Raw genomic sequence first — 20,983 nt, forward strand, 5'->3', positions numbered from 1 at the left:
TCGTAGCTCAATTTGGACACCGGATTCGTGTTCCTGAGGTCAAAATACGTAAGAAAAGTGCCATACGATCAATTTTAAAAAATAAAAATTTTAGGTCAAAATTTGAAAAAATCGTAAGGGGTACCCCTTGGAAAAATCTCAAATTTTGACCAAAAATTTTTATTTTTTAAAATTGATCGTATGGCACTTTTCTTATGTATTTTGACCTCAGGAACACGAATCCGTTGTCCAAATTGAGCTGCGATTTTTTCCCTTCAAGATATCCTCAAATTTATGCCAAAAAATGCGATAATTCGGTAATAACTCGGTCATTTTCGAAGATAGACCAATTTTTCTTTCGGATTCGTATTTCTGAGCTCAAATTACATTTAGATACACCAAAAAATCAATTTTTTATTTTTGACCCCAAAAAGCTGAAAATTGGCGATAACTCGGTCAATTTTAGAGATAGATCAATTTTTCTTCCAGATTCGGATTCCTGAGATCAAAATACGTAAGAAAAGCATAATAAACCCAATTAAAACAATGATTTATGTTTTGCTCAAAAATCGAATGTTTTTTTGGTTTTTCAAGAGTAATCTCACGTATAATCAGCTCAGGAATCCAAATCTGAAAGCCAAAATCATCTACTCATGCAATCGATCGAGTAATAATCAATTATTCGCTGTTGGGAGCAGAAAAATTATAAGACATATTGATTGGTTTTACTCGTATACTCACTTTGATGCGTCGCAATTCCTGCATGCGTCGAAATATTCGAATTTCTCGGTGTATGAGGGAGCCCGAGTTTTGCTGGAGTCAGGTAGCCACGGGCACGCGGTTTGTTGTGGGGCGTCACCTCTGCTCAGCCCCCAAGGTGACGTCTCACAACAAAGCGCTACGCTGCTGGCTACCCGACTCCACCAAAGCTCGGGCTCCCCGACTCAACTTCAATTTTAAGTCAAAAGAAAAGCATGTAATTTTTTAATTTTATACTTGAATTACAAAAATAATAGGAAACAATTTTTGAACAGTGAACGAGTAAAAAACAATCACAATGGACAATTTTTAGATATTTTCTATGATTTTTGTCCAAAAAAAGAATTTTTTAGTTCGAAGTACCTCACTTGATTAATTATTTATTTAAAAAACGAGTGGGCTACCTCAAAATATCAAGTAAAAAATGTTTTCCACATTTGAAATTTTTTTTTTATAAGGTACAAATTCTGCCCCTATGCTAAGAAAATAAAGAAAAATAAATTTTTTTAACCCACCCTAATGTATATATATATATTATATATATATTTATGTATGTAACTACATATATATAATATAAATCTCTCTTTTTTGCATTCATTGATTATAATAATATATAATTTGTTCTGCGAGGGGAAAAAATATATCAATATAATATATATATATTTACTGTATTTTTATCTATATTTTAATAATTTTTCGTTAAAATTTGAATTCACATTTTGATCACGACTAGATACACGACTTAACACTTCATATCTAATAAAGAGACCGTAATTTGCTCAATTCTTTTACGACGCACATATTTTTCTATTTATGTTCCATATTTACCGTATAATATACCTCCAATCAAACGCAATTTTGTTTAGTCGTTATTAATAAAGCAATAAATTTTCACTTTGCATATTCTTTTAAATAACCAACACTGATGGATATTTTGACGAGGTTTTCGTTCCTTTTCTTTTCTTCTAATATTGGTCCTTCATTCAGCATTTTTTATTACACGAGAGAAAAAAATTAAATCAAGAAAAATTGATTGCAAAATATTTTATTCGTTCTCTAAAGGAGTATTTTTTTTTTTTCAAACCTTTTTCCGTATATGGTACTCTGTTTCTGTTTTCTCTTCATATTTATTATTCAATATTCAAATAAAATACCAAAATCTTTGAACGAAATATTTATTACGGACTAGTACGCTGCAGCGAGATCGTTGACGTAATAAATTTACTTCTAGCATCACTTTTAGAAGTAATGAAAAATAATTCTATCATATAAAATACTCATCACGATTGTACGTACGTATACATAATATTGAACTGCAGCTAACTATATCTATGTTACAACAACGGAAACGCGAAAGAAAATGGCGAAGTCACACTACAGATACGATAATAATTATACGTTACATATCAGACTACGTAAACTACCATCGATATCATAGATTTTACATATAAAAATATATCCCTGTAACCCGGGTACAAACGAAACAAGGTGTCACATTCGCAAAATACGCATTAGAATATTTTTTCAAACCCCACACATCCCGCAGCCATTGAGAAAAGTGTTAACAACAAATTATATTCTATAAAAATATTTTCGACATCATTTCGTTAAGGTTTTTACATTAACAAAACATACCTGAACAACAACTGCGCTTCCAAAGCCGAGAAAAATCCGAACACATCGCCCCATGTCTGACAACGCTTGAAAATTCTCCAGGTACGCCCGAAATATAGACGAGATCCTCGACGTATTCCGGCACATCGCGACCACTACGGTCTAACTCTTAGAGAGGTATGAGCGAGGGTATGAGGCATCGGCTCAGAACACTGTTTACATTTTCGCCTGGAACAAAGGGAAACGACAGAAAAGCAAAACAATCAACGGTACAGGTCACAGATTCATTCGCCACCATTCCTAATCCGCACAAATATTCCAATGCGTCTTTTTTCTAAATGGACACCCCGTACAATACACGATATATTAATACACCGAGGGCATAGTCTGCACGATAATTATTATTTCTTAATTAGGTATCTGTTTCTTTTGTTAGTTACTCTTCTCTTCTACGAATTAAATTATACATTCATTGAAACTTACATTCGTACGCGTTGCGTTTTGAATCATTTTTTTTTTTTTTTTTAATATTATTACTTTTCTCGCGTCATCGAGATTGCGACCGACTTATTATATTTATTATACACCTGGTTTCAGGGCGAGGAAAAAATAATTTGGACTTATTCTTATCGGTAATAAACAAAAAAAAATGATCGACCAACGATAAGATCAATTATCGAATTATAATGAGGTACTTCGCAGCAGGAAATCTATGTACATGAATGTACGCCATTTCAATAACCCTTATTTGTGCAATAAAATGGGGAGGATAGGAGGAGGAGGAGGAGGAGGTAGGAGGGGTATACTTGCTGATAAAATGACGTAAGTTGAAAGCAGATTCGGAATAGAAGTTGAGAATGATCGTCGTCGTGTTACGTTGCAGTATGTCTGAACGGTTTTTGCAGGGAATTGATTCAGCGATCAGTAACAGACCACGTCGGCTACCCCCCCTGTTTCTTCTCTGCTTACTCCTCCTATTCTTTCTCCTCCTCTGGATTGATATGAGCAGCTCGTTGTCTTCACGGATGAACAATTAGTCGTGTCCCTCCACATCGATATGGAACGACGCGAAGCCGTTGATATTATTTCGATCCTCTCCAGGCACTGAATTTCCTGACGATGAAAAAAATACAAAATACTCGATCATATATACGAGAATTTTTCATCTCGTTATACCTATGATATCATTATTATTAATTTCTATTTTTTTGTAATGGACATATTAGCTCACTTTCAACGGTTTAATTATTTCCTGATTTCATTTACACGTCGGATACTGTTGAGGTGAAATAAAAATTATCGGCGAAGGTGTCTCGAAAAAGTATGGAGAATTCATCCGTTCGCCTTGTGATCTTTTAGTTCCAAAATTTAAGGATGCTGTCTCTACGTACGATATGTATAAGTGCATTTTCATACGACGGTCAGTATGACCGAAATATTTTCAGTTTGATATTATTTTACACGAGATGATCAATCAATTATATGCTGTTACAAAAAGGTTATACTATTGACAGAAATGATGCAACTGTTTCAAAAATTGATGCATACGCGACTATATGAGATGAAGTTTAGCAGATGTTTGAAAGCTGGGTTATTTCAACAATTTTTTAAGCGGGTATGACAAGTAGTGATCACAATGATTAATTTTATGGTATTCAGTTGATAGGGATGATAACATTCAGATGTTATATCGCTTACAAACCAATGCGTGCAAAATTATAATTTATAAAGGAAGTGCTAAAAAGGCGCGTTAAAAATTCATTATATATACAGCTACGAGCTGGGTTTCTTCTATCGCATTATATAGTATAATAGCGTCGTTTAAGTAAATATGGAATTATAATTAAGGAAATAATTGCGAACTTATGTATACATATATACAAAAATATCGAACGTTCACGTGCAATATTAGATAATCAGATTAGATCGAGATCGCATTATAAATTTAATATGTATACGTATACACGAATTTTGCAACAGAATTTACTATCGAAATTATCAGAGATGAAAAAACATTGCAACAAAAAATTTCACTACAAAAATTACACTCTGTTTTACAAATTACGTTCCTTTGGCGATCGAAGAATTTGAATAAAAAGAGCAGAAAAAAAGGCAAATTGTTTTTTTTTTTTACAAAATTTTGATGTCATTTCCTCGATAATACGAGACTTACTTTAACGAGGATGCACGACACGTCCCAATGATATCCAGTGCTGCGTGATATCGATTACAGTTTTAAAGTGATTCCATATTTATATTTTGTATACGATTAAAAAAATGTATTTCTAATCAAATTCTGCCCGTCCGTCCGTGAGTATACCGTACGCGTGAAAAATTTAGAAAAAGTAAATTACCCATGTCGTTTAAAAACTGTTTCTAGATTTTCTAGTTATTGATTGATTATCAATTATGCGAGTATGTGTATCGATCATTACGTACTATACTGTATGATTCTATGTATAATGTATACGAATATTTAATTTTTGGATTTAATTTCTGTGCAAACCTAATCTAACACAGATACACACCACTGGCAAACTTACATACAAGGAAATGCCGAAAGAAGAGAAACCAACAAAAAAAGAAAAAGAAAAGTGTAAAGTCGTTCTATAAATGATCAGTTTTTTTTTTTTTCGACTGCACATGTAAATCGGAGTGAGAATAACTGAAATAAGAAAATGATTAATAAAGGGGGAAATATCTCGAGGTATTTCGGATCGAATAAATAACGAGAGAAAATTAAAAAATTCAGTAATAACACGAAGATATTTTCATTTTGTCAAGTTGGAAGCGAGCTACCGGCTATTTATCGTTAAGACAACCTCTTCGACGCCGTTGTCCAGGTCGTCCTGCACCCGAGAAACTCGTGGGCCAACGATAGGGCGCCGATGTTGAGGACTCCACTGCCTGGCGGAACGTTTGCGACGACTCCGTTTTGTCAGGTGATGGAGTTCGCTCCTGAAGCGTGGATGAGTTACGGCGTAAACGTACGGATCCAGACAGGATGCAGTCTTGCAGAATAACGCCGGTACCATACTAGCGAGCGGCGTGACCAAGTGACTCTGACCCGAGACCCCGAGGAGAGCGACTACCGCGTAAGGAGACCACGAAACGAACCACATACCGATAATACCGATCACAACGAACGCCAATCTGCGAACAAACACAACGATTTGATGCACAGGGGTTTATCGCCTTTGCTTCCCCCTCTTTTTTTCTTTTTTTTTTTCTCTATTATCTTCCGTCGCAGGTGCGGGGTAACGATTATTCGATTTCTCTGTAATTCTATGTGAATGACAAAACGCACCCACCTAAGTTCCGTACGTCTTTTCTCCTCCTCCCGACAGTGCTTGTTCGAAGTTTCGGCAACTTGATCGCCAATGTTCATGTGACGCGCGGCCATCACAACGCGGAGGATACCGAGGTAGCAAAACGATATGAGACAAAACGGCAGGACCCAAGCGGCAACGAAGAAACACAAAATGAAGGCTTTCACCCTTGGGTCGTGTGTGAGATAGTCAAAGCTGCAACTGGTCAAATAACCTTCGGGCTTGTAACCTCCTAGGCTCGGAATTAACAGAGGTAGTCCCGCAAATGTTGCCCCGTAAACCCAGGTCAAGGCGACCGTAATTCGTGCCCTGGCGTATGTCGTACGTCTGAATGGCTCGGCTACCACGTTGTACCTGATAAAAAGGGATTTAATTTATCTGAAAATTTTATCGCCACGTTCCGCCACGTGGAAAAGTTTTTCAACAATGGAAAAATAACCCACGGAGAATCGTGATGAATTTCCCAAAACTTTGCTCACGGGCATTCAAACTATTTTACTTCATCTTTTATCTTTTTATTCTCTCCTCCGTATCTACTTATCATTTGATTTACAATAGACATCGCAAAGTTATTGTCTCGATTGGTCCGATGTTTGTTCGATCATTTGTTCGTTCGATTATTTATTTTCCTTTGGGAATCTTTTTTTTTTTTTTAACTATAAATAAAAAGAAAAAATGGAAGATCCTGAGGTTCTTATCAATTTTGAGACTTTCTTTGCAGTTATCAAAGGAATATAAATGTTTTCGACTGATTGGAAATTTTTCTACGACGCGGATACTCAAACGAAATTCGTGATGAAATGATCATTGAAATTGCGTACAGATAAAAACGAATGGAAGTCAGAATTTCCTCCGATTAGATTTTTCAATACTCCATTTTAAACAATAATATCTTGAGAGGAAATGAATTTTATTTCACCTGTCGGCTGCTATGCTGGCTAGAGTTACTATAGATACGGTGCCAGTCATACCTCCCAGGAAGCCATAGACTTGACAAGCAAAATTTCCGAGTGCTGGACCCATGTAGATACTGTTGTATATAAATACTGGCATTTTACATAGTAGAATGAGATCGCTTATCGCCAAATTCATTACCAGAATATTGGCGGGAGTTCGCAGAGGACGGCACCTGATGATATCCAAAATATGCATAAATTTTTAGGACTTCGTGTACATTGAAATTAAGTATACGTATAACGACTTAAACGCAATGTGCATGTCCATGTATATTGTACAGATTCACCGCTGTGTATATAAATTGAAACGGGTATAACACATCCCATACTACACAATACACAATTGGAACGTTTCGGTTATTGGAGGATCGATTTGATAATAATTGAATCGCTGATAATATCAGATTCAAACTCAGCGAACGCGAGCGTTAATTGTGCCGCGAATTTAAGACGGCGATACAGATGAAATACATATTTTGAACTGGCAGGTAACGGACATAATCGTACTTTGTTATCGATAAAATTTCAATCTCGAGATGAATGGACAACTAATTTCCCCCGATGGAAACGTTATACGAGGGTACAGAATAACAATAACTGCACAACCATTCGCTTGAACATTTATTCGGCAATTCATTAAAATTTATCAAATTATTTCGGCGCAACTCGTTCGACGAATATAACAGCGTGTTTCGAAAATCGCGAGGTTTTATTGTCACAGCCCGAGAGGATGGAATAAATGAAATCAATGAAAATCGTACACGAGCGAGATTCGCGTCGCCGTTGCATTATAATACTTATCGGAGAATTTTCAATGACATTATAAAAAAAAAAAAAACTAAGGTCTTTTACCGTTCGAACATACTTCCGCAATAAACTGTATCATACCTAAATCTTCTTCAACAGAAACGTCTGGAGTTTTTCACGAGTTTAAAAGGCGCCTCGCAGATCCCATGTAAAATATACGAGAAAAATCCCGCAATCCCATGGGTTTCGTATAGATATCTATGTCGTATTTGCTGCAACGGACCTTGCCGAATATATATATCTATAAATCCTAAACTGTGCATATAGAGATTTCGCGTACGTGTCGCCCGGGTTTATCCGTATATTGTCATACGACATCTGCACCTATACACGTATTGATTGGACGGAATCCATTGCTTTTCTTCTTTTACGGGTTTTTTTTTTTTTTTTTTTTTTTTTTTCTGGATCTTCTCCTACACCCATACAATTTACATACCCATACGTATACCTAGGTAATCTCATTTGTATAGTAAGCTCTGAAAACTCACCGCAAAAACATGTAAATGGCAAAAGTATTGCCGAACACACCGAATACCATTATGACAGCGTAAAGGACCGCCAGGGTGTAATGTGCGGCTGGAGACGGCGGCGGAAATTTTAACCAGTGGGCGTTGAATGTGGCGAAATTTTGAGGCAGCCAAAGATGAACGGGCCACGATAATCTGATCGAATGGATTCAATAATCTAATTTACAAAATTGGAAAATCCATGATCGATGAGCAGAGAGAATATATGAAATAAGTAAAGTCTAGTGTACGTCCGTGTTTTTCTCTTTTTCTTTTTTGGATTCGCGGATATTTCACGTAGGGTAGATATTTGATGATTTAGTTCTCTGGGAGAACGAGTTTTGAGATAATAAAGCCTTGCGATTTCTATGCTGATTCCTTCAGGCAAGAACGACATTCTGCGGTATACGGGGAACCGTATGACCTTCTTTTGACCAATGTGATTCGTTTTGAGCGGAGATTTTGATCCGCGTATATACGCCCGTGGCGTATGCTTTACAATTCAAAAAGTTGAAAAAATATTTTTTGTAACAAGTGGCTCGTTTAACGTGGAGTGTCCCACGTGCACAATTTGATGTGAAGTTTATCGTGATGAAATATTGGGAATAATGAATTTAAATTATAATAAGATTGATCGAATTCCTTACCTGAACTGGGCGATGACGTCGTCGAGACAGTTAAGAGTATCGATAGATTGGTAAGTACAATTTTCGTTGACAATCGTCTGCGATTGATTGTCGCGAGTTTCGATATTATTTGTATTCTCCAAGTTCAATGCTCCGCTTGATTTTGACTCGTTAGATTCCCGCGACTGAATGGAAAGATCGTCGCGATCCCAGGAGCACAAATCCTGACTGGGATCGATATTGTGACGATGATAAATGCCGATTTGCAGTCTTTTTTCTATCCTCTGATTTTTCCTTCGATTTTTCACGTCCAGCTGAGCGTGTCTCGCAACACCGGGAACGTTCAGATTGACCGATTCCGGCAGCAATCGCGTTATCTTGCTGATAAATTCTTCGGTCTTCGAATATATACTTGTTTTTTCCAACGATATGTTTTTCGGCAGTATCTTCACGGCGTTGAAACATGGCGATGAGTTTCTAACGCCACCCGACCACACGCACGAAAAATTCAGATTGAAATGCATCTCCTGATAACTACGACCCGATGAGGACGACGACGACGACGAAGAAGAAGAAGAAGAAGAAGAAGATTGCAGGTTGTCCTCCATCAGAAAGGGTTGCCTCTTTTCCGTCACATGTTTTTGACATAACGCCGGCGCAATTAATGTCATTTGCATTATTGGCGCCAAAATTATCATCAAAAGCAACCAAAGCGAAGGCATATGGATACTTATTGACCAAGGCAGGCTACATTCACTTTTCCGGTATTCTACATCGAATCTTGATCAGCGCTGCAGTCTCCGGTGCCCGAGTTATCTGAAAAAGAAAAAAACAGACGCACAAAAAGCATGAAAAAAAAAGGAACGAACTATCATTTTCCTCGGTGGAAACATCGATTTTGTACGTATTTAACGGTGGGGCGAAAATTTTCAAAGAAAATTCGCCTGGTTGAAACTAACGTGTAACTTGATTAAAATCAGTAATATTCAAAGCGGTGACAGCAGCGCTTTGCGATTTCGTGATAATAGCTGACGAGCGCCAAATTTTATCTACCACCCGAAACTACGGTGCAGGGAAATTCAGTTTCACGTAGAGTGTGTGTACACACGAGTATGTGTACCGAACAACCGACAATGCGACCAAAAGGACGTCTCCTTTGACACCGAATAATCGTTGAGAAAATTGAAACCACCCATCAGTGATTGTACTAATCACCTGCGCCGTCAGCGGTGGCAGCAGCGAAAGATCGAATACTGCAAAATTGGAACGATGAAGAATGTTCGACGTTAGTCGAAGAAGTGACGACAAAAAATCCTGTTGCAGAAATGACGCGCGTGTCGAAACTAGAGAGAAAAAAAAAAAAGGAAAATGAATTGAACGTAATAGAAGAGAGAAAGAAGAAACAATAAATGGAAATAGGTACACCGAACTTTTCGCAACGTCGACAAAATCTGATTCACATGCCGCATTTTAAATCAACTTCATCTGATTCAGGCATCTACGCCATGGTACTTTGCATGATAAATTTCTCGTACGTTTTGTTTCCTCAAAAGTTTATCTCGACGCAGCTTAGGTATTTCTCGTTTCGTTTCTAATTTTTTTTCACCGTAATCGACCGCGAGAAAACTCTGTCCAGATCTACAATGAGGTTTCAATAATAAATGTTATTGAAATTACAAGGAATAGGTAAATTGAAAAGTTCTAGTCTACGAGCGTGAAAACAAAGACACGAAAATCCGGACGAAAGTGAAATTTATCTGCAATAAATAGGGGGAAGATTGGACGAAAGGGATGTTGAGTTCGTGCGAGGATAAAAAATGATATCTAGCCGCCCGGAGGTGTCAAAGACACCGGTTACCTTATACGGGAAGTATATTTATGCTCGCCGATTTCATACGCAATTTATTTCGTATTGGATAAAAATAATTAACGAAATGTTAGATATCAATTACTTGAAAAAATAATTCCCTCAAAGAGTGAAATTGGTGTACGATCGTTTATGTGCAACAGCAGTTTAGTTATAGTCACAGTTATTGTACCGTACGCGAATAGAATAGACGCAGTAAAATTTGCTGCAGGTGCGGAAGTGAGAGAAATAAACAATTATAAAGCGTTGTTAAATGAGAAATAATGAATAACGTCGCAGTTGTTCAAACCCTATGTAATACCTAGAATCTCCTCCAGTTCTTTCTCAAATATTTACATAGCATTGAATTTCGAATCACGAATTTCATTTGGCGTATCGTATTCTGCAACCAAATGGAAGGATCGCGAATTGTTATTCGCATTTTCCTACCATAGAATTTTCGGAAAGACGGAGAAAGATCGATTACCCGACGAATTTTTTTCTCAAAAGCAGAAAAAGGAAATACGCGGAGCCTAGATTTCATCCAAATTAATTAGAAGAAAACAAAAAATAAACAATTTTTCTCAAACTTGACAAAGATTATTTTTAATTCTGACAAGCTACGCAAATCCGATTCCCTCGTACGCAACGATCACGATGCCGCTGACGTTGTTTCATTTCTCGTTGATATCTGCCATCGCTCGGAGCAGAGAAGAGAAATAAAACACATATGATACGCAAAGGTACATTCGTGTAACGAAATGCTGGAATAATGGCCTGGCATTTCACGACTGCGAAAAATGGAGGAAAGGTCGAAGGGTAAGAAAAAGAGAGGAATCTGGTCCGGTAATACTTCAAGGTACACATATTAGTACGTAAAAAGAATTCACCGCGGAGTTCTTCTCGTCGATAAATAAATTCGAATAATATTTGCTGTACATTAAAGTTGAACATTGAAGCACGCCTACGTCGTTACGTTTCGTGCACACCCACTATTGGAATAGTTGAAAGATATGCAAAGTTTGTGATATTTCCGAAAGGAATATTGATACAGGCGAGAGATTCGAATAGAGGCGACGTATTTATGAATGATAAATCAGAAACTCATCGAATCTCCGACTGCCGAAGATTCAGGTTGTTGGAAAAAAAATCATCCACAAGAAACCCGTTCACATGATTTGGAAGATGAAATAACAATGGACCCTGTTCAATTTTCCGATTTCTGAATAGGTATTTCTCATAGGGTGTTCACTCGCGAATCCCTTTCTGTTTTGCTCCTTAATACTCCACCACGTGTCCCTCCAGATATAATAAAAGTTTGCCAATTTTGTCACCGTAATGGGGCTGTACTGATTTTGTAAAAGTATATCGTACCTATGTGAGGGGTGGTATGTGCGTTGAAATTTCCACTTCGATGTCGTTTTACCAGATATTGTGAGGCATCGAATCGGGTAAATTGTGCAATTCAGGGAGATTTGATCATTTTTTTTTTCTTCTATTTTTTGTTTCAAGAGAATACCGAACACTGTGAAAGAATTTCCTTTATAGTTTATGTATGCAAAAACCCCTTGAACGATAAATGTAAAATTTAGTCATCCAGCTATACATCGAACTGTTGAAATTGAATTGTGTGTGATATGCTTTCAAGTTCTCATCACGCTGATTCTTTTTTTTTCGAATAAAATTCCACACCTGCTCCTTCTACTCAAATTAAAGTGGGCATTTTATGTCTGGTTATAGTTGCGCTGGACAAATTCCACATCAGATGTTTGTAATATTACACCCCGCCTCAGTCTTTTAATTGTTCTCGTTTGAAAATTAACAATTGCTGATAAATTTAATTATGCTTCTTTTCGATTCTTTTTTTTGTCAATGTCTAGATCAAAGAACGACACTCGCAATTACAATTTCTATCCCGATTTACAGCGCGAAATTATAAACATTATAAATCTTCGTGTATCACAATTAATTATACATCAATTTATCGAGAAACGTACATCTTTGTCGCGAATTAATTGGAAGACATTAATTAATATCGTACGAAGTATATCTAAACATATTCAAATTTGATGAGGTTGCGTAAGAAATTTTTTTTGAAAAAAAAAAAAAAAAGAAAAAAAAATTCTCCCAGAGTAAAGATGTTTTTTTATTTTCGTCGATTTATTTCAAGCATCTTTGCATTTCATCGGTAACTGATAATACGTGATAAAAATTGGAACATGGTACATCCTGTGACTACTAATTTATCGATAATTGTGAAATCCATCTGGTCGCATGGAAAATCATCCAATATCCCTTACAATTTATAGTTGTATACCTATATGCATGGAGCATCGTAGCAAAGAAAATGAAGAAGGGAATATCTGCAGGATATGTATTTCTACGAGAATAGAAAGAAAAGGATGTCGTTAGTCGAGGGAACTGAACAAATAGATGTGAGCCGGTAGTCGCGTAGTCGCGCAGTCTTCGACAGCAAAACTACTCTTGACCCAAATATCGTCAGTCCCTGCACAGATCAAAATTAGAAGAGGAAGTCCTCCGATTAAAACGAGAATGAATTAAGCCTCATGATTCATAATTAAAAACGGAAGCTCCACGAGTTCCATTTCCTTGATTCTAATTTACGCACAGAAATTACTTCATTTAGTCATCTACTTTTCTTCATTCTTATTCGGTTACCCCGAGCAAAATCAGCATGACTACCGTGCAAGAATCCTTCCGCACTTGAGGACGCCGATGAGAACACGCGCCATAACATCTTCTCCTCAATTTATAATTCATAATCATCGTCAGGAGTTCAGGGTCGCTCGCTAACAAATATTGAAAAATAACAGCTTAGAACAGAAGAGAGCTTCGGATCACGTGTAATACAATTAATATTCCCGTTTCTCTCGAAGCAGCAGAAAAAAAAAATTCAAATGTCAAACACCTGCCACTTGAATATATCAGGGAACTTTTTTAATTCAAAAAAAAAGCGAGTGTCTTCAAAACCGCGTTGGTACAGAAAAATTATGCTGATCACCCGGCGGAAGAATATCTGAAATCAGGAGCTGCGAAGCACTCAACTTTTAAATGACAAAAGCTGTCCTCAACCTCGTAGGACGAGCGGTTCTAAGGCTCTTAAATATTTCGACCGTCAAAACGGACCTTAAGTTCTCGAAATAAGTGTTACGTGAAATTGAATTAGAACACACAAAAGAATAAATAGACAACTCTCCGCAGGTGTTGTTTCGTTCGTCTCCATTTTGAGGGAAATGTAAGAGGAAAGCGAAAAGAAAACTGGAAAAGGTATTATGGCAAATCTACTAGATGCAATTCAGTTTTTTTTTTTTTTTACTCGCTCAAAGATGTGGAGACGAGTCGTAATGGGCTTTAGATCTCATCTCGTCGTTGTATTGTGGTCATTAATGGGATAACTGGGCAGTTTCGTAACCGATAACGTCTGCAAGCTCTCTGCCGCTGTACAACTATATATCTCGTAAATCAGTTCAGCTAATGTAACAAACATACCATTACCATGTAATTGCATATATGTATACGTATATGTATATGGAAGGCAAATAGTTCTTACGTATTTGCATGTATTCCCTTTAAGTTTTTCTATCATACACAAGTAACGTTGCCATCCAACTGTATTTGTTTCCAAGATTTCTAATCTTCGTAAAAGTTGAGAAAGCCTCAAGAAAAAAGCTGAGAAATAAACGAAAAAGAGAAAAAAAAAAAAAAAAAAAAGGACGAAGGATATTCGTAAGTATATGGTTCTGAATGAAAGAAATAAACGAGAATGAGGTTTTTTCCTCAGAAATGAACGACTGTCGGCATTCGCGTTGTACGTTCTATTTTTGCGTTTTTCATTTGGATATATATCATGCAAAATGCTGCGAATAAAAATCCAAAAATATACAGCTCTATTCTTCCAAGCAATTATAGCTGCATCAAACGTTGGAAGAAAAAAAAAAATCATTAAAAAATAGAAATCGGCGAGGGATTACGTTTGGCATTTCGCGACACCCTCTACGTCCCTCCTATCGCGAATCGTAACGTGTGCCCACTATATTACAACCTTACGTAATATTGGAACCAATGAATTATAGGCACCGTAGAATTCGTTGATTCGAACGGCCCCTATATGTATATGAGGATACCGGCTATAGGCCCGTATACGATTTCATCACGACGTCTGCAAATACCAGAGTATCGTCGGTAAATTAATTTGAAAAAAAATATTATCGATCCCCAGGTGAAAATGTATGTGAAAAGTGAACAATTATGAAAAATTGTATAATTGGGATGTACTTGGACCTGCGGGAATGACGAATAAATGAATAAATGAATAAATAAAATCACACGCAAAACGAAATCTACATATATATAGGAGATAAAATCGGACTAGGGATGCTGCAGTAGCCATTGGCAGTAGCGTCGCGTCGTGTGATTCGCGCGGGAATACTAGATATCTAGGGCAGGCGTCAATGACAGTTCCGATTGATCTGGAGCACCTATAGAGCGTAAACTGGTGAAAAACGTTTGAAGACTCGTAAAGCAAAAAGGGAAAAATGTGCTGATTCAGTTCAACCCTGAATCGGAGCAATCAAAACCATTCAGTCTTCAGAAATTCAGAAATGAAGAGACTTACTTTATAAGTACCCACTTTAGTTCTGAGCGACTGTATACTATCTACTTTCAGTTTCTCTGAAACCCACTCTCGAGCAGCCGAGTGATTGGTTCTTTTAATTTCAATTATTCTTTATTTCATTTTCGTTTCTGTTTTTCGTGCACTTGTGTGCTCCTCTTCGTCATACGACACACTCGTAAAAGACAATCGGTTACGAACAGCGGCTGATATTTCATATTTTATCGACTGATATAATTCGAGATGAATGTGGATCTTGTGATTATCGTTCAACATTTTTCATCGATCAGAAGTTGTTTGTTCGAAGGACGTTATATTGCAACACGAGCTGCAGCGACAGAATCTGTCTGTAGCGATGCAACAGCGTCCGCGAGACAATCCGTACTTCTTCAGCCTTGCACTACAAGTCGATAACTATACTTACAATATAACGATTATCGGAAACGTACCTCAGCGTATAATTGCATTCCTGAGAATTGACCCAATCAACACACGATTAATTAAATACGTATATTGCGTATATACGTAATATCACAATACTTTAATACTCGGAAGAACAAATATACCGTCTCTCTGTACATATGAATATTTATTCATCAATCTATTTATTTGTTTAATTTTATCCTCGTCCGTTGAGCCCGATTTCCTTTCTTTTTCTTATCAATTTTTATTCGAATTTTCCCCTTATCAATTTCTAATAAATTGTATCACCCTCTGTGCACATGCGATTAGAAAATTCACTGAATAATATCGCGATGTCGTTGTAGCGAATCGTGATTTAGTTACAGAATATACGATTCAGTCATCAGATTGTCATCGTAGCTTATTATCAATGAATGAATGAATGTGACTCTACTTTGGAGCACGTGATAAAAGCTCGACGCGGCGAGGATACGGCGCGGCAGCAACTGACTGCTTTTGAACCAAAGAGCGAACTGATTCTCCCCGTTGGGCGCTCGCTTCTCCTCAGAAGGGTGGTGGTGGTGAACTAGGCTTTGGAGAATAAAGTTTACTGGTGGGAGTTACACACGTCCAAGTCCACCTGAGAGAACAAAAAATGAAAGGAAAAATGAGAGAAAAGAATTAAAAAGAAAAAATGTATATATATATCAACGGTAGTTAGGCCCGGAAAAAGGGAGAATAAAGGAGATTTTTTTGCCTTATTTTCTTATTTTTTCCTCAATGTGCAACCCTAGACCGCCACTGCCCTAGATTTCCCTGTTCATAAATATGAATGTGAAATATTAGATGTGCAATTCTTCATCTGTGCTCGTATAGGTATATCCTAACGTATATACAGTATGCGTAGTTTGTTGATGCGCGTCATCGTAAACCATGGAATGGAAAATGTCCAGCGATTGTTCGCGATTAGGTACCACCTACCTTTGGGACCCTCAGGGTTTTCAGCTTTTCAATCGCACGTTACATCATATGCGATGCCATTATTTTTTTTCATACATGAAACTCAACGGTGAGGATATATTCTTCTCTATTATAATTGTTGCGAACGTTGATTATTCAACTACTCGTGAGTCGCGTTCGACGAGAGATAGATGATTGAGAAAAAATAAACACTCACGAGGCTTAATTCAAAATTTTGATTGGTGGGAGAAAATCATCGTCTGCTTCCCTGTGTAAGCTTTTCAAAGGGCAATGGAATGGAGAGGAAGAATCTGGGGGTAGGGATAAAAAAAATAAATTGAAGAAGATTGCGAAACAAACCCTTCGGGCTTATGAGTTGTGTATCTGTGGATGTATACGAGGTAACGGGGCACGGTATGGTTACAGGTAAACAGAAAAAATAAAAACGGGGCAATACCGTGAATTTATATGACTGAATCAACAACGTCGAATCGAAGTACGAAATTCAGTTTTTGAAAATTTTCAAAAGCTCTGTTCACTTCATCTACCCTATTCTCGACTGATTTTAAGAAAAAATCTCATTTCATTCTCATCTAGTATAGATCAACCTACGACATTATTATGGAATTTTGTAGTTATTTGTTGAAACAAGCAAAAGTGCTTTTAATCCCAATAACTCTGTTATTTTCTCATCTTCATCGTTCTGCCCTAGTCTCCCCTAGGCCCTAAATTCAAACCTCTCCTAATTGACGTTCATGTTGAATACTTACTCGTTTCACGCGCTACTGCTGCAGAAAAAACGGACCTTATGTCCGTAAATTCGGGAGCAAATGTGACACGAGATTGACAATTTTCTTACGTTTTTTTTGTTCATAATAAATAATTTAAGACCGACGGTTTTGCTTTTCTCTTTACTTTCAGAACGCGAAACATAAATTCTGGTAAACGAGAGACTTTTTCGTTTTCACTTCAAATGTAAGAGAACAATTTGAAATAAAATTACATAACACCGAGTGTTAGATCGATTGATGCTGAATTTCAAACTTCGAATGTGTTACTCGTATTAATGTAGCGGAAGTTGAAGAGGAAAAAAAAAGGAAATAAAAATGTGGTTTGATTGAATTGAACGATGATAAAAAAGAAGGCAAAAAAGTAAGGAAGGAAGGAAGTGAAAAAAAACGGGTGGATGTAGAGATACGTATACCTGCAGATTCATGTATCTCTCTTTAAGAGCTTCGTACGGAACGATGTAATTCCAAATTTTATATCTGCATCTTAAATTTGAAAGGAATTATTCAAGTGCATCGATAAAATGGGTGCTGTCAAAATATTCATGTCCTGCAAAGGACGAGTTTCATATGCTCCACGAAATCAGAATTACTTTTAGTAACCATTGAACATCTACCATCTGACAGCGGCAGCTATGTATTCGCATAATAAGGTATATAATTCGAGGGCCAACAACCATAAGAGCGTATCCCGCCTAAATCAACAGATTAAATTTTTTCTCAAACCCCATTACTCTGAACGAAATCTGTTGTGAATTAACAGTTTTAGATTATTTTTTATTTCACTATTCGTTCATTAATCTGTTTTCAATTTTAATACGCCTCTCCGACAAATATTACCTACGCAGAAGTTCCGTACGGCAATCGTCCTAGAAATCAATGCAGATAAAATAAAAAAGTATTTTTGACAGTATTCCCTATTTTTGTCTTAGACGGACACACGCCGTTCGAAATCGCGTATAGGAAAGTGATAGGTGTATTACCTGGCGAATCATTTCTGATCGAGTAATTCTTTTTTTTTTTTGTTCTCGCAACTTCGGCCTTCTACTTTAATCCGCAATATACCCTATCATACATGGTTTCTGTTGAAGATAATTGAATTATTTTTACTTTTTTGATTCGATCCGATTGTAACCCCTTTGGCATGTAGAGCTCGTTAATATGTATATCAGGGCCATCGCCATTGTCCGGTATTCTGTTCAAGGGTATTACAGATATAATTATTACTGATTAAAACCGTATACGAGCCTGATACGCATAAATATATACTTGAACGAAAAATTAATCATCCCCGAACGTGGGGTATCGAGAAAATTGAAAAAGAAAATGTAACGATACGGGAGGGTTGCGATAAATATGTAGGGATACGCTATATGCCTAAAGATTTTTACGTATGTACGTACAATGTACATGATACATATATTGAACGAAGTTAAATTCTCAACTGTAATCGAATTTGAACTACAAATTCGAATAGGTATCGACTACGTATATACGAGTCGTAGAATTATGTACGGTAACCTTGCATAGTACATAATAGGTATATAATATCAATAGGAAAACTAATACCCTGCGAACTTCATGCGCAGATCACGTTATAAAGTTGAACACGAATACCTGTGTACATGAAATGAACGAATTCTATAACTCTATAGGCTTCCTTCAGGCATATTCTCGGATGAAGGTCTTCCCCAATATTCATGATAAATTTTCATACTTACTAATGGAAACATTTCCCATTCCGCATATCACATCGAATTCTGTACCTACAGCAGCTACATAGGTAGTTCAAAATTTTCATTTTGTCGTTAAAAAAGGAGAAACATCGCTAATAGTTACCTAGGATCCCAATCAATCTGTTGCGATTAGTTTTTATCGTAACGTTGGGAGTTTTATTTATTTGGCAACTATAGAATTACTTTGAACCCGTTGGGGAATTTCAAAAAGAAGAATATCCGAATAAAATCACTTTTCATATTCCTCAATAGACCTGTAAAATCTAACCACCCGTTATTATCGGTACTCCACGAAGTTGCAAGTATATTAGAAATATGAAATTGCTCTTACGTAATCTAAAATATTGATTTAGCTTCTTTTTTTTATATCGGGTACTATACCCTATTGACGAGAGCTTGAAATCTTTTTAAGTGTGCCGTACAACCATGGGCTCTCGTATTATACAATCAAATATAATAATAGCTCTCCTGTGCTTTATTCTACATATCATGCATATTCGAATAAATGGGGTACTTTCATAGTTAGATTCAATTCCATTGAGTATATTCTTAATAAATCCCAGGTGGAGTAAAATAAATTATACAAGAAAATATTTTAACGAAATGGAAATTAATAGCTGTTCAATGTTAGGAACGATTTTTTCAAAGCATCCGCATATATACACATTTATTGAAAAAAGTGTGAATTACTATGATAAATAATTAAAAAAAAAAAAAGTTCATTTATGATTTTTATGTTCTGACCTGAATCGGAAGAGTAAAGTTCTCACCTCGTCGTCGGACATTTTAAGATCGCCATTTAGCGACGGAATAAATAACGAGACAAAGCGAATGACCCTTGACCTCTGGTCAAGATATTCTCTAGCGTCGCTTTATTAAAACGAGAATCTAGCTGCAGCTAAAAATTCCCGCGCTTCTCTACATACCTATACAATGTTCTTTTTTTATGAAGAGGCTTTAGCTGCCAATTAAAGTTCATCCTCAAAATTGCGGAAAAAAAGTTATTATCTGCAGGATGAATTTTTTTTTTTTAGCCTCTGATTGTGGGATTAAAATCTTGCTTTAAATTTTACGAACCTGTAGCAGAATCAGCGGCAGCAGCAGCGGCAGCGGCAACAACGATAAATGGAAGGTATCGGATGAACGGAGTTTTCGGAGATTATTTGAACAATTAGCATTCACACAAGGGATATTGAAACTTGGCATGAATTGTGAGTCACGAATTTTGGCTGAAATTGAGGGTAACAAATTCCGGGAAAAGATTTTCATGACATTTCCAGGTTTCCCAGGTGTTTACCCCCTCCCCCAGGATTGACGTCAATCAGGAGTGAAGGGTAATAATGAAAGGCAACAAAACATTCAAAATTAATTAATCGAAAATGCCAGGTGCCTTTGCTGACGCTGGCCTTTGTTCCACTTACAATTAAATTTTGTTACGGCCGAGATGACGAATGTTCTGAATACCTCTCAGAGAACAATAAAGTTTTTAACTATAATCATAATCTATGTCCACAATCCAAAAACAAAAATTCAGGTCCGAATTGATCATCGAAATCATTCACATTCGAGGATTCGAGGACTTTATGCTGTTGAAACCTAAAGGAATTGAATATAAATATCATATAACATAAATTGAAATGTAAGTTGCGAATTGGATTTACATTTATTCTAAAACTCGCAATAATCAACTGCACTTGTAATGCGCAATTCGATATCGGCGATCCTTATATCGTTGGAGTTCGATGATGGTCCTTCCACTAAAAAGTCACTTGACCTCGAAAAGCCGGATGTTAGATAATTTTAACCTGCTGACACTTATAGCCTTGGAAGGCTACACAGCAAAATATGCGGAGGCGAATGTTCCGAAGGGAAATCACGAGATGCATTTAGTTCTGAGGGGAGAGAGGTTGTAGTTGAGTAAGGCTTTCGCAAAGTATCCAAATTGTTACGTAACTTGCTGGCTCTGTGAACATGAACGAACGTCTTCACCGACTCTCCATCTGCGGATCCATACTCATTTGTATCCACTTGATCTACTCACT

General features: G+C 36.8%; 1 protein-coding gene across 2 annotated transcripts; it reads right to left on the reverse strand.

Moving 5' to 3' along the window:
* Nucleotides 1-1,901: 1,901 nt before the first annotated feature.
* Nucleotides 1,902-16,068, reverse strand: LOC105692140 (opsin-2-like). 2 transcript variants are annotated; one of them, XM_020855945.2, is made up of 7 exons: nt 15,505-16,063; nt 8,598-9,392; nt 7,933-8,106; nt 6,601-6,810; nt 5,664-6,035; nt 5,175-5,505; nt 1,902-3,465 (listed from the first exon to the last, which is right to left on the reverse strand). In XM_020855945.2, the coding sequence occupies exons 2-7, from the start codon at nt 9,296-9,298 to the stop codon at nt 3,274-3,276; spliced, it is 1,980 nt and encodes a 659-aa protein (XP_020711604.2). In that variant the 5' UTR covers nt 9,299-9,392; nt 15,505-16,063; the 3' UTR covers nt 1,902-3,273. The 2 variants fall into 2 exon arrangements, with proteins under 2 accessions (XP_020711604.2, XP_020711605.2); XM_020855946.2 differs by having other exon boundaries at nt 3,295-3,465; nt 5,152-5,505; nt 15,505-16,068.
* Between the last annotated feature and the right edge of the window lie 4,915 nt (nt 16,069-20,983).

The sequence above is a fragment of the Athalia rosae genome, chromosome 6 (genome assembly GCF_917208135.1).
Source record: "Athalia rosae chromosome 6, iyAthRosa1.1, whole genome shotgun sequence".
NCBI lineage: Eukaryota > Metazoa > Arthropoda > Insecta > Hymenoptera > Athaliidae > Athalia > Athalia rosae.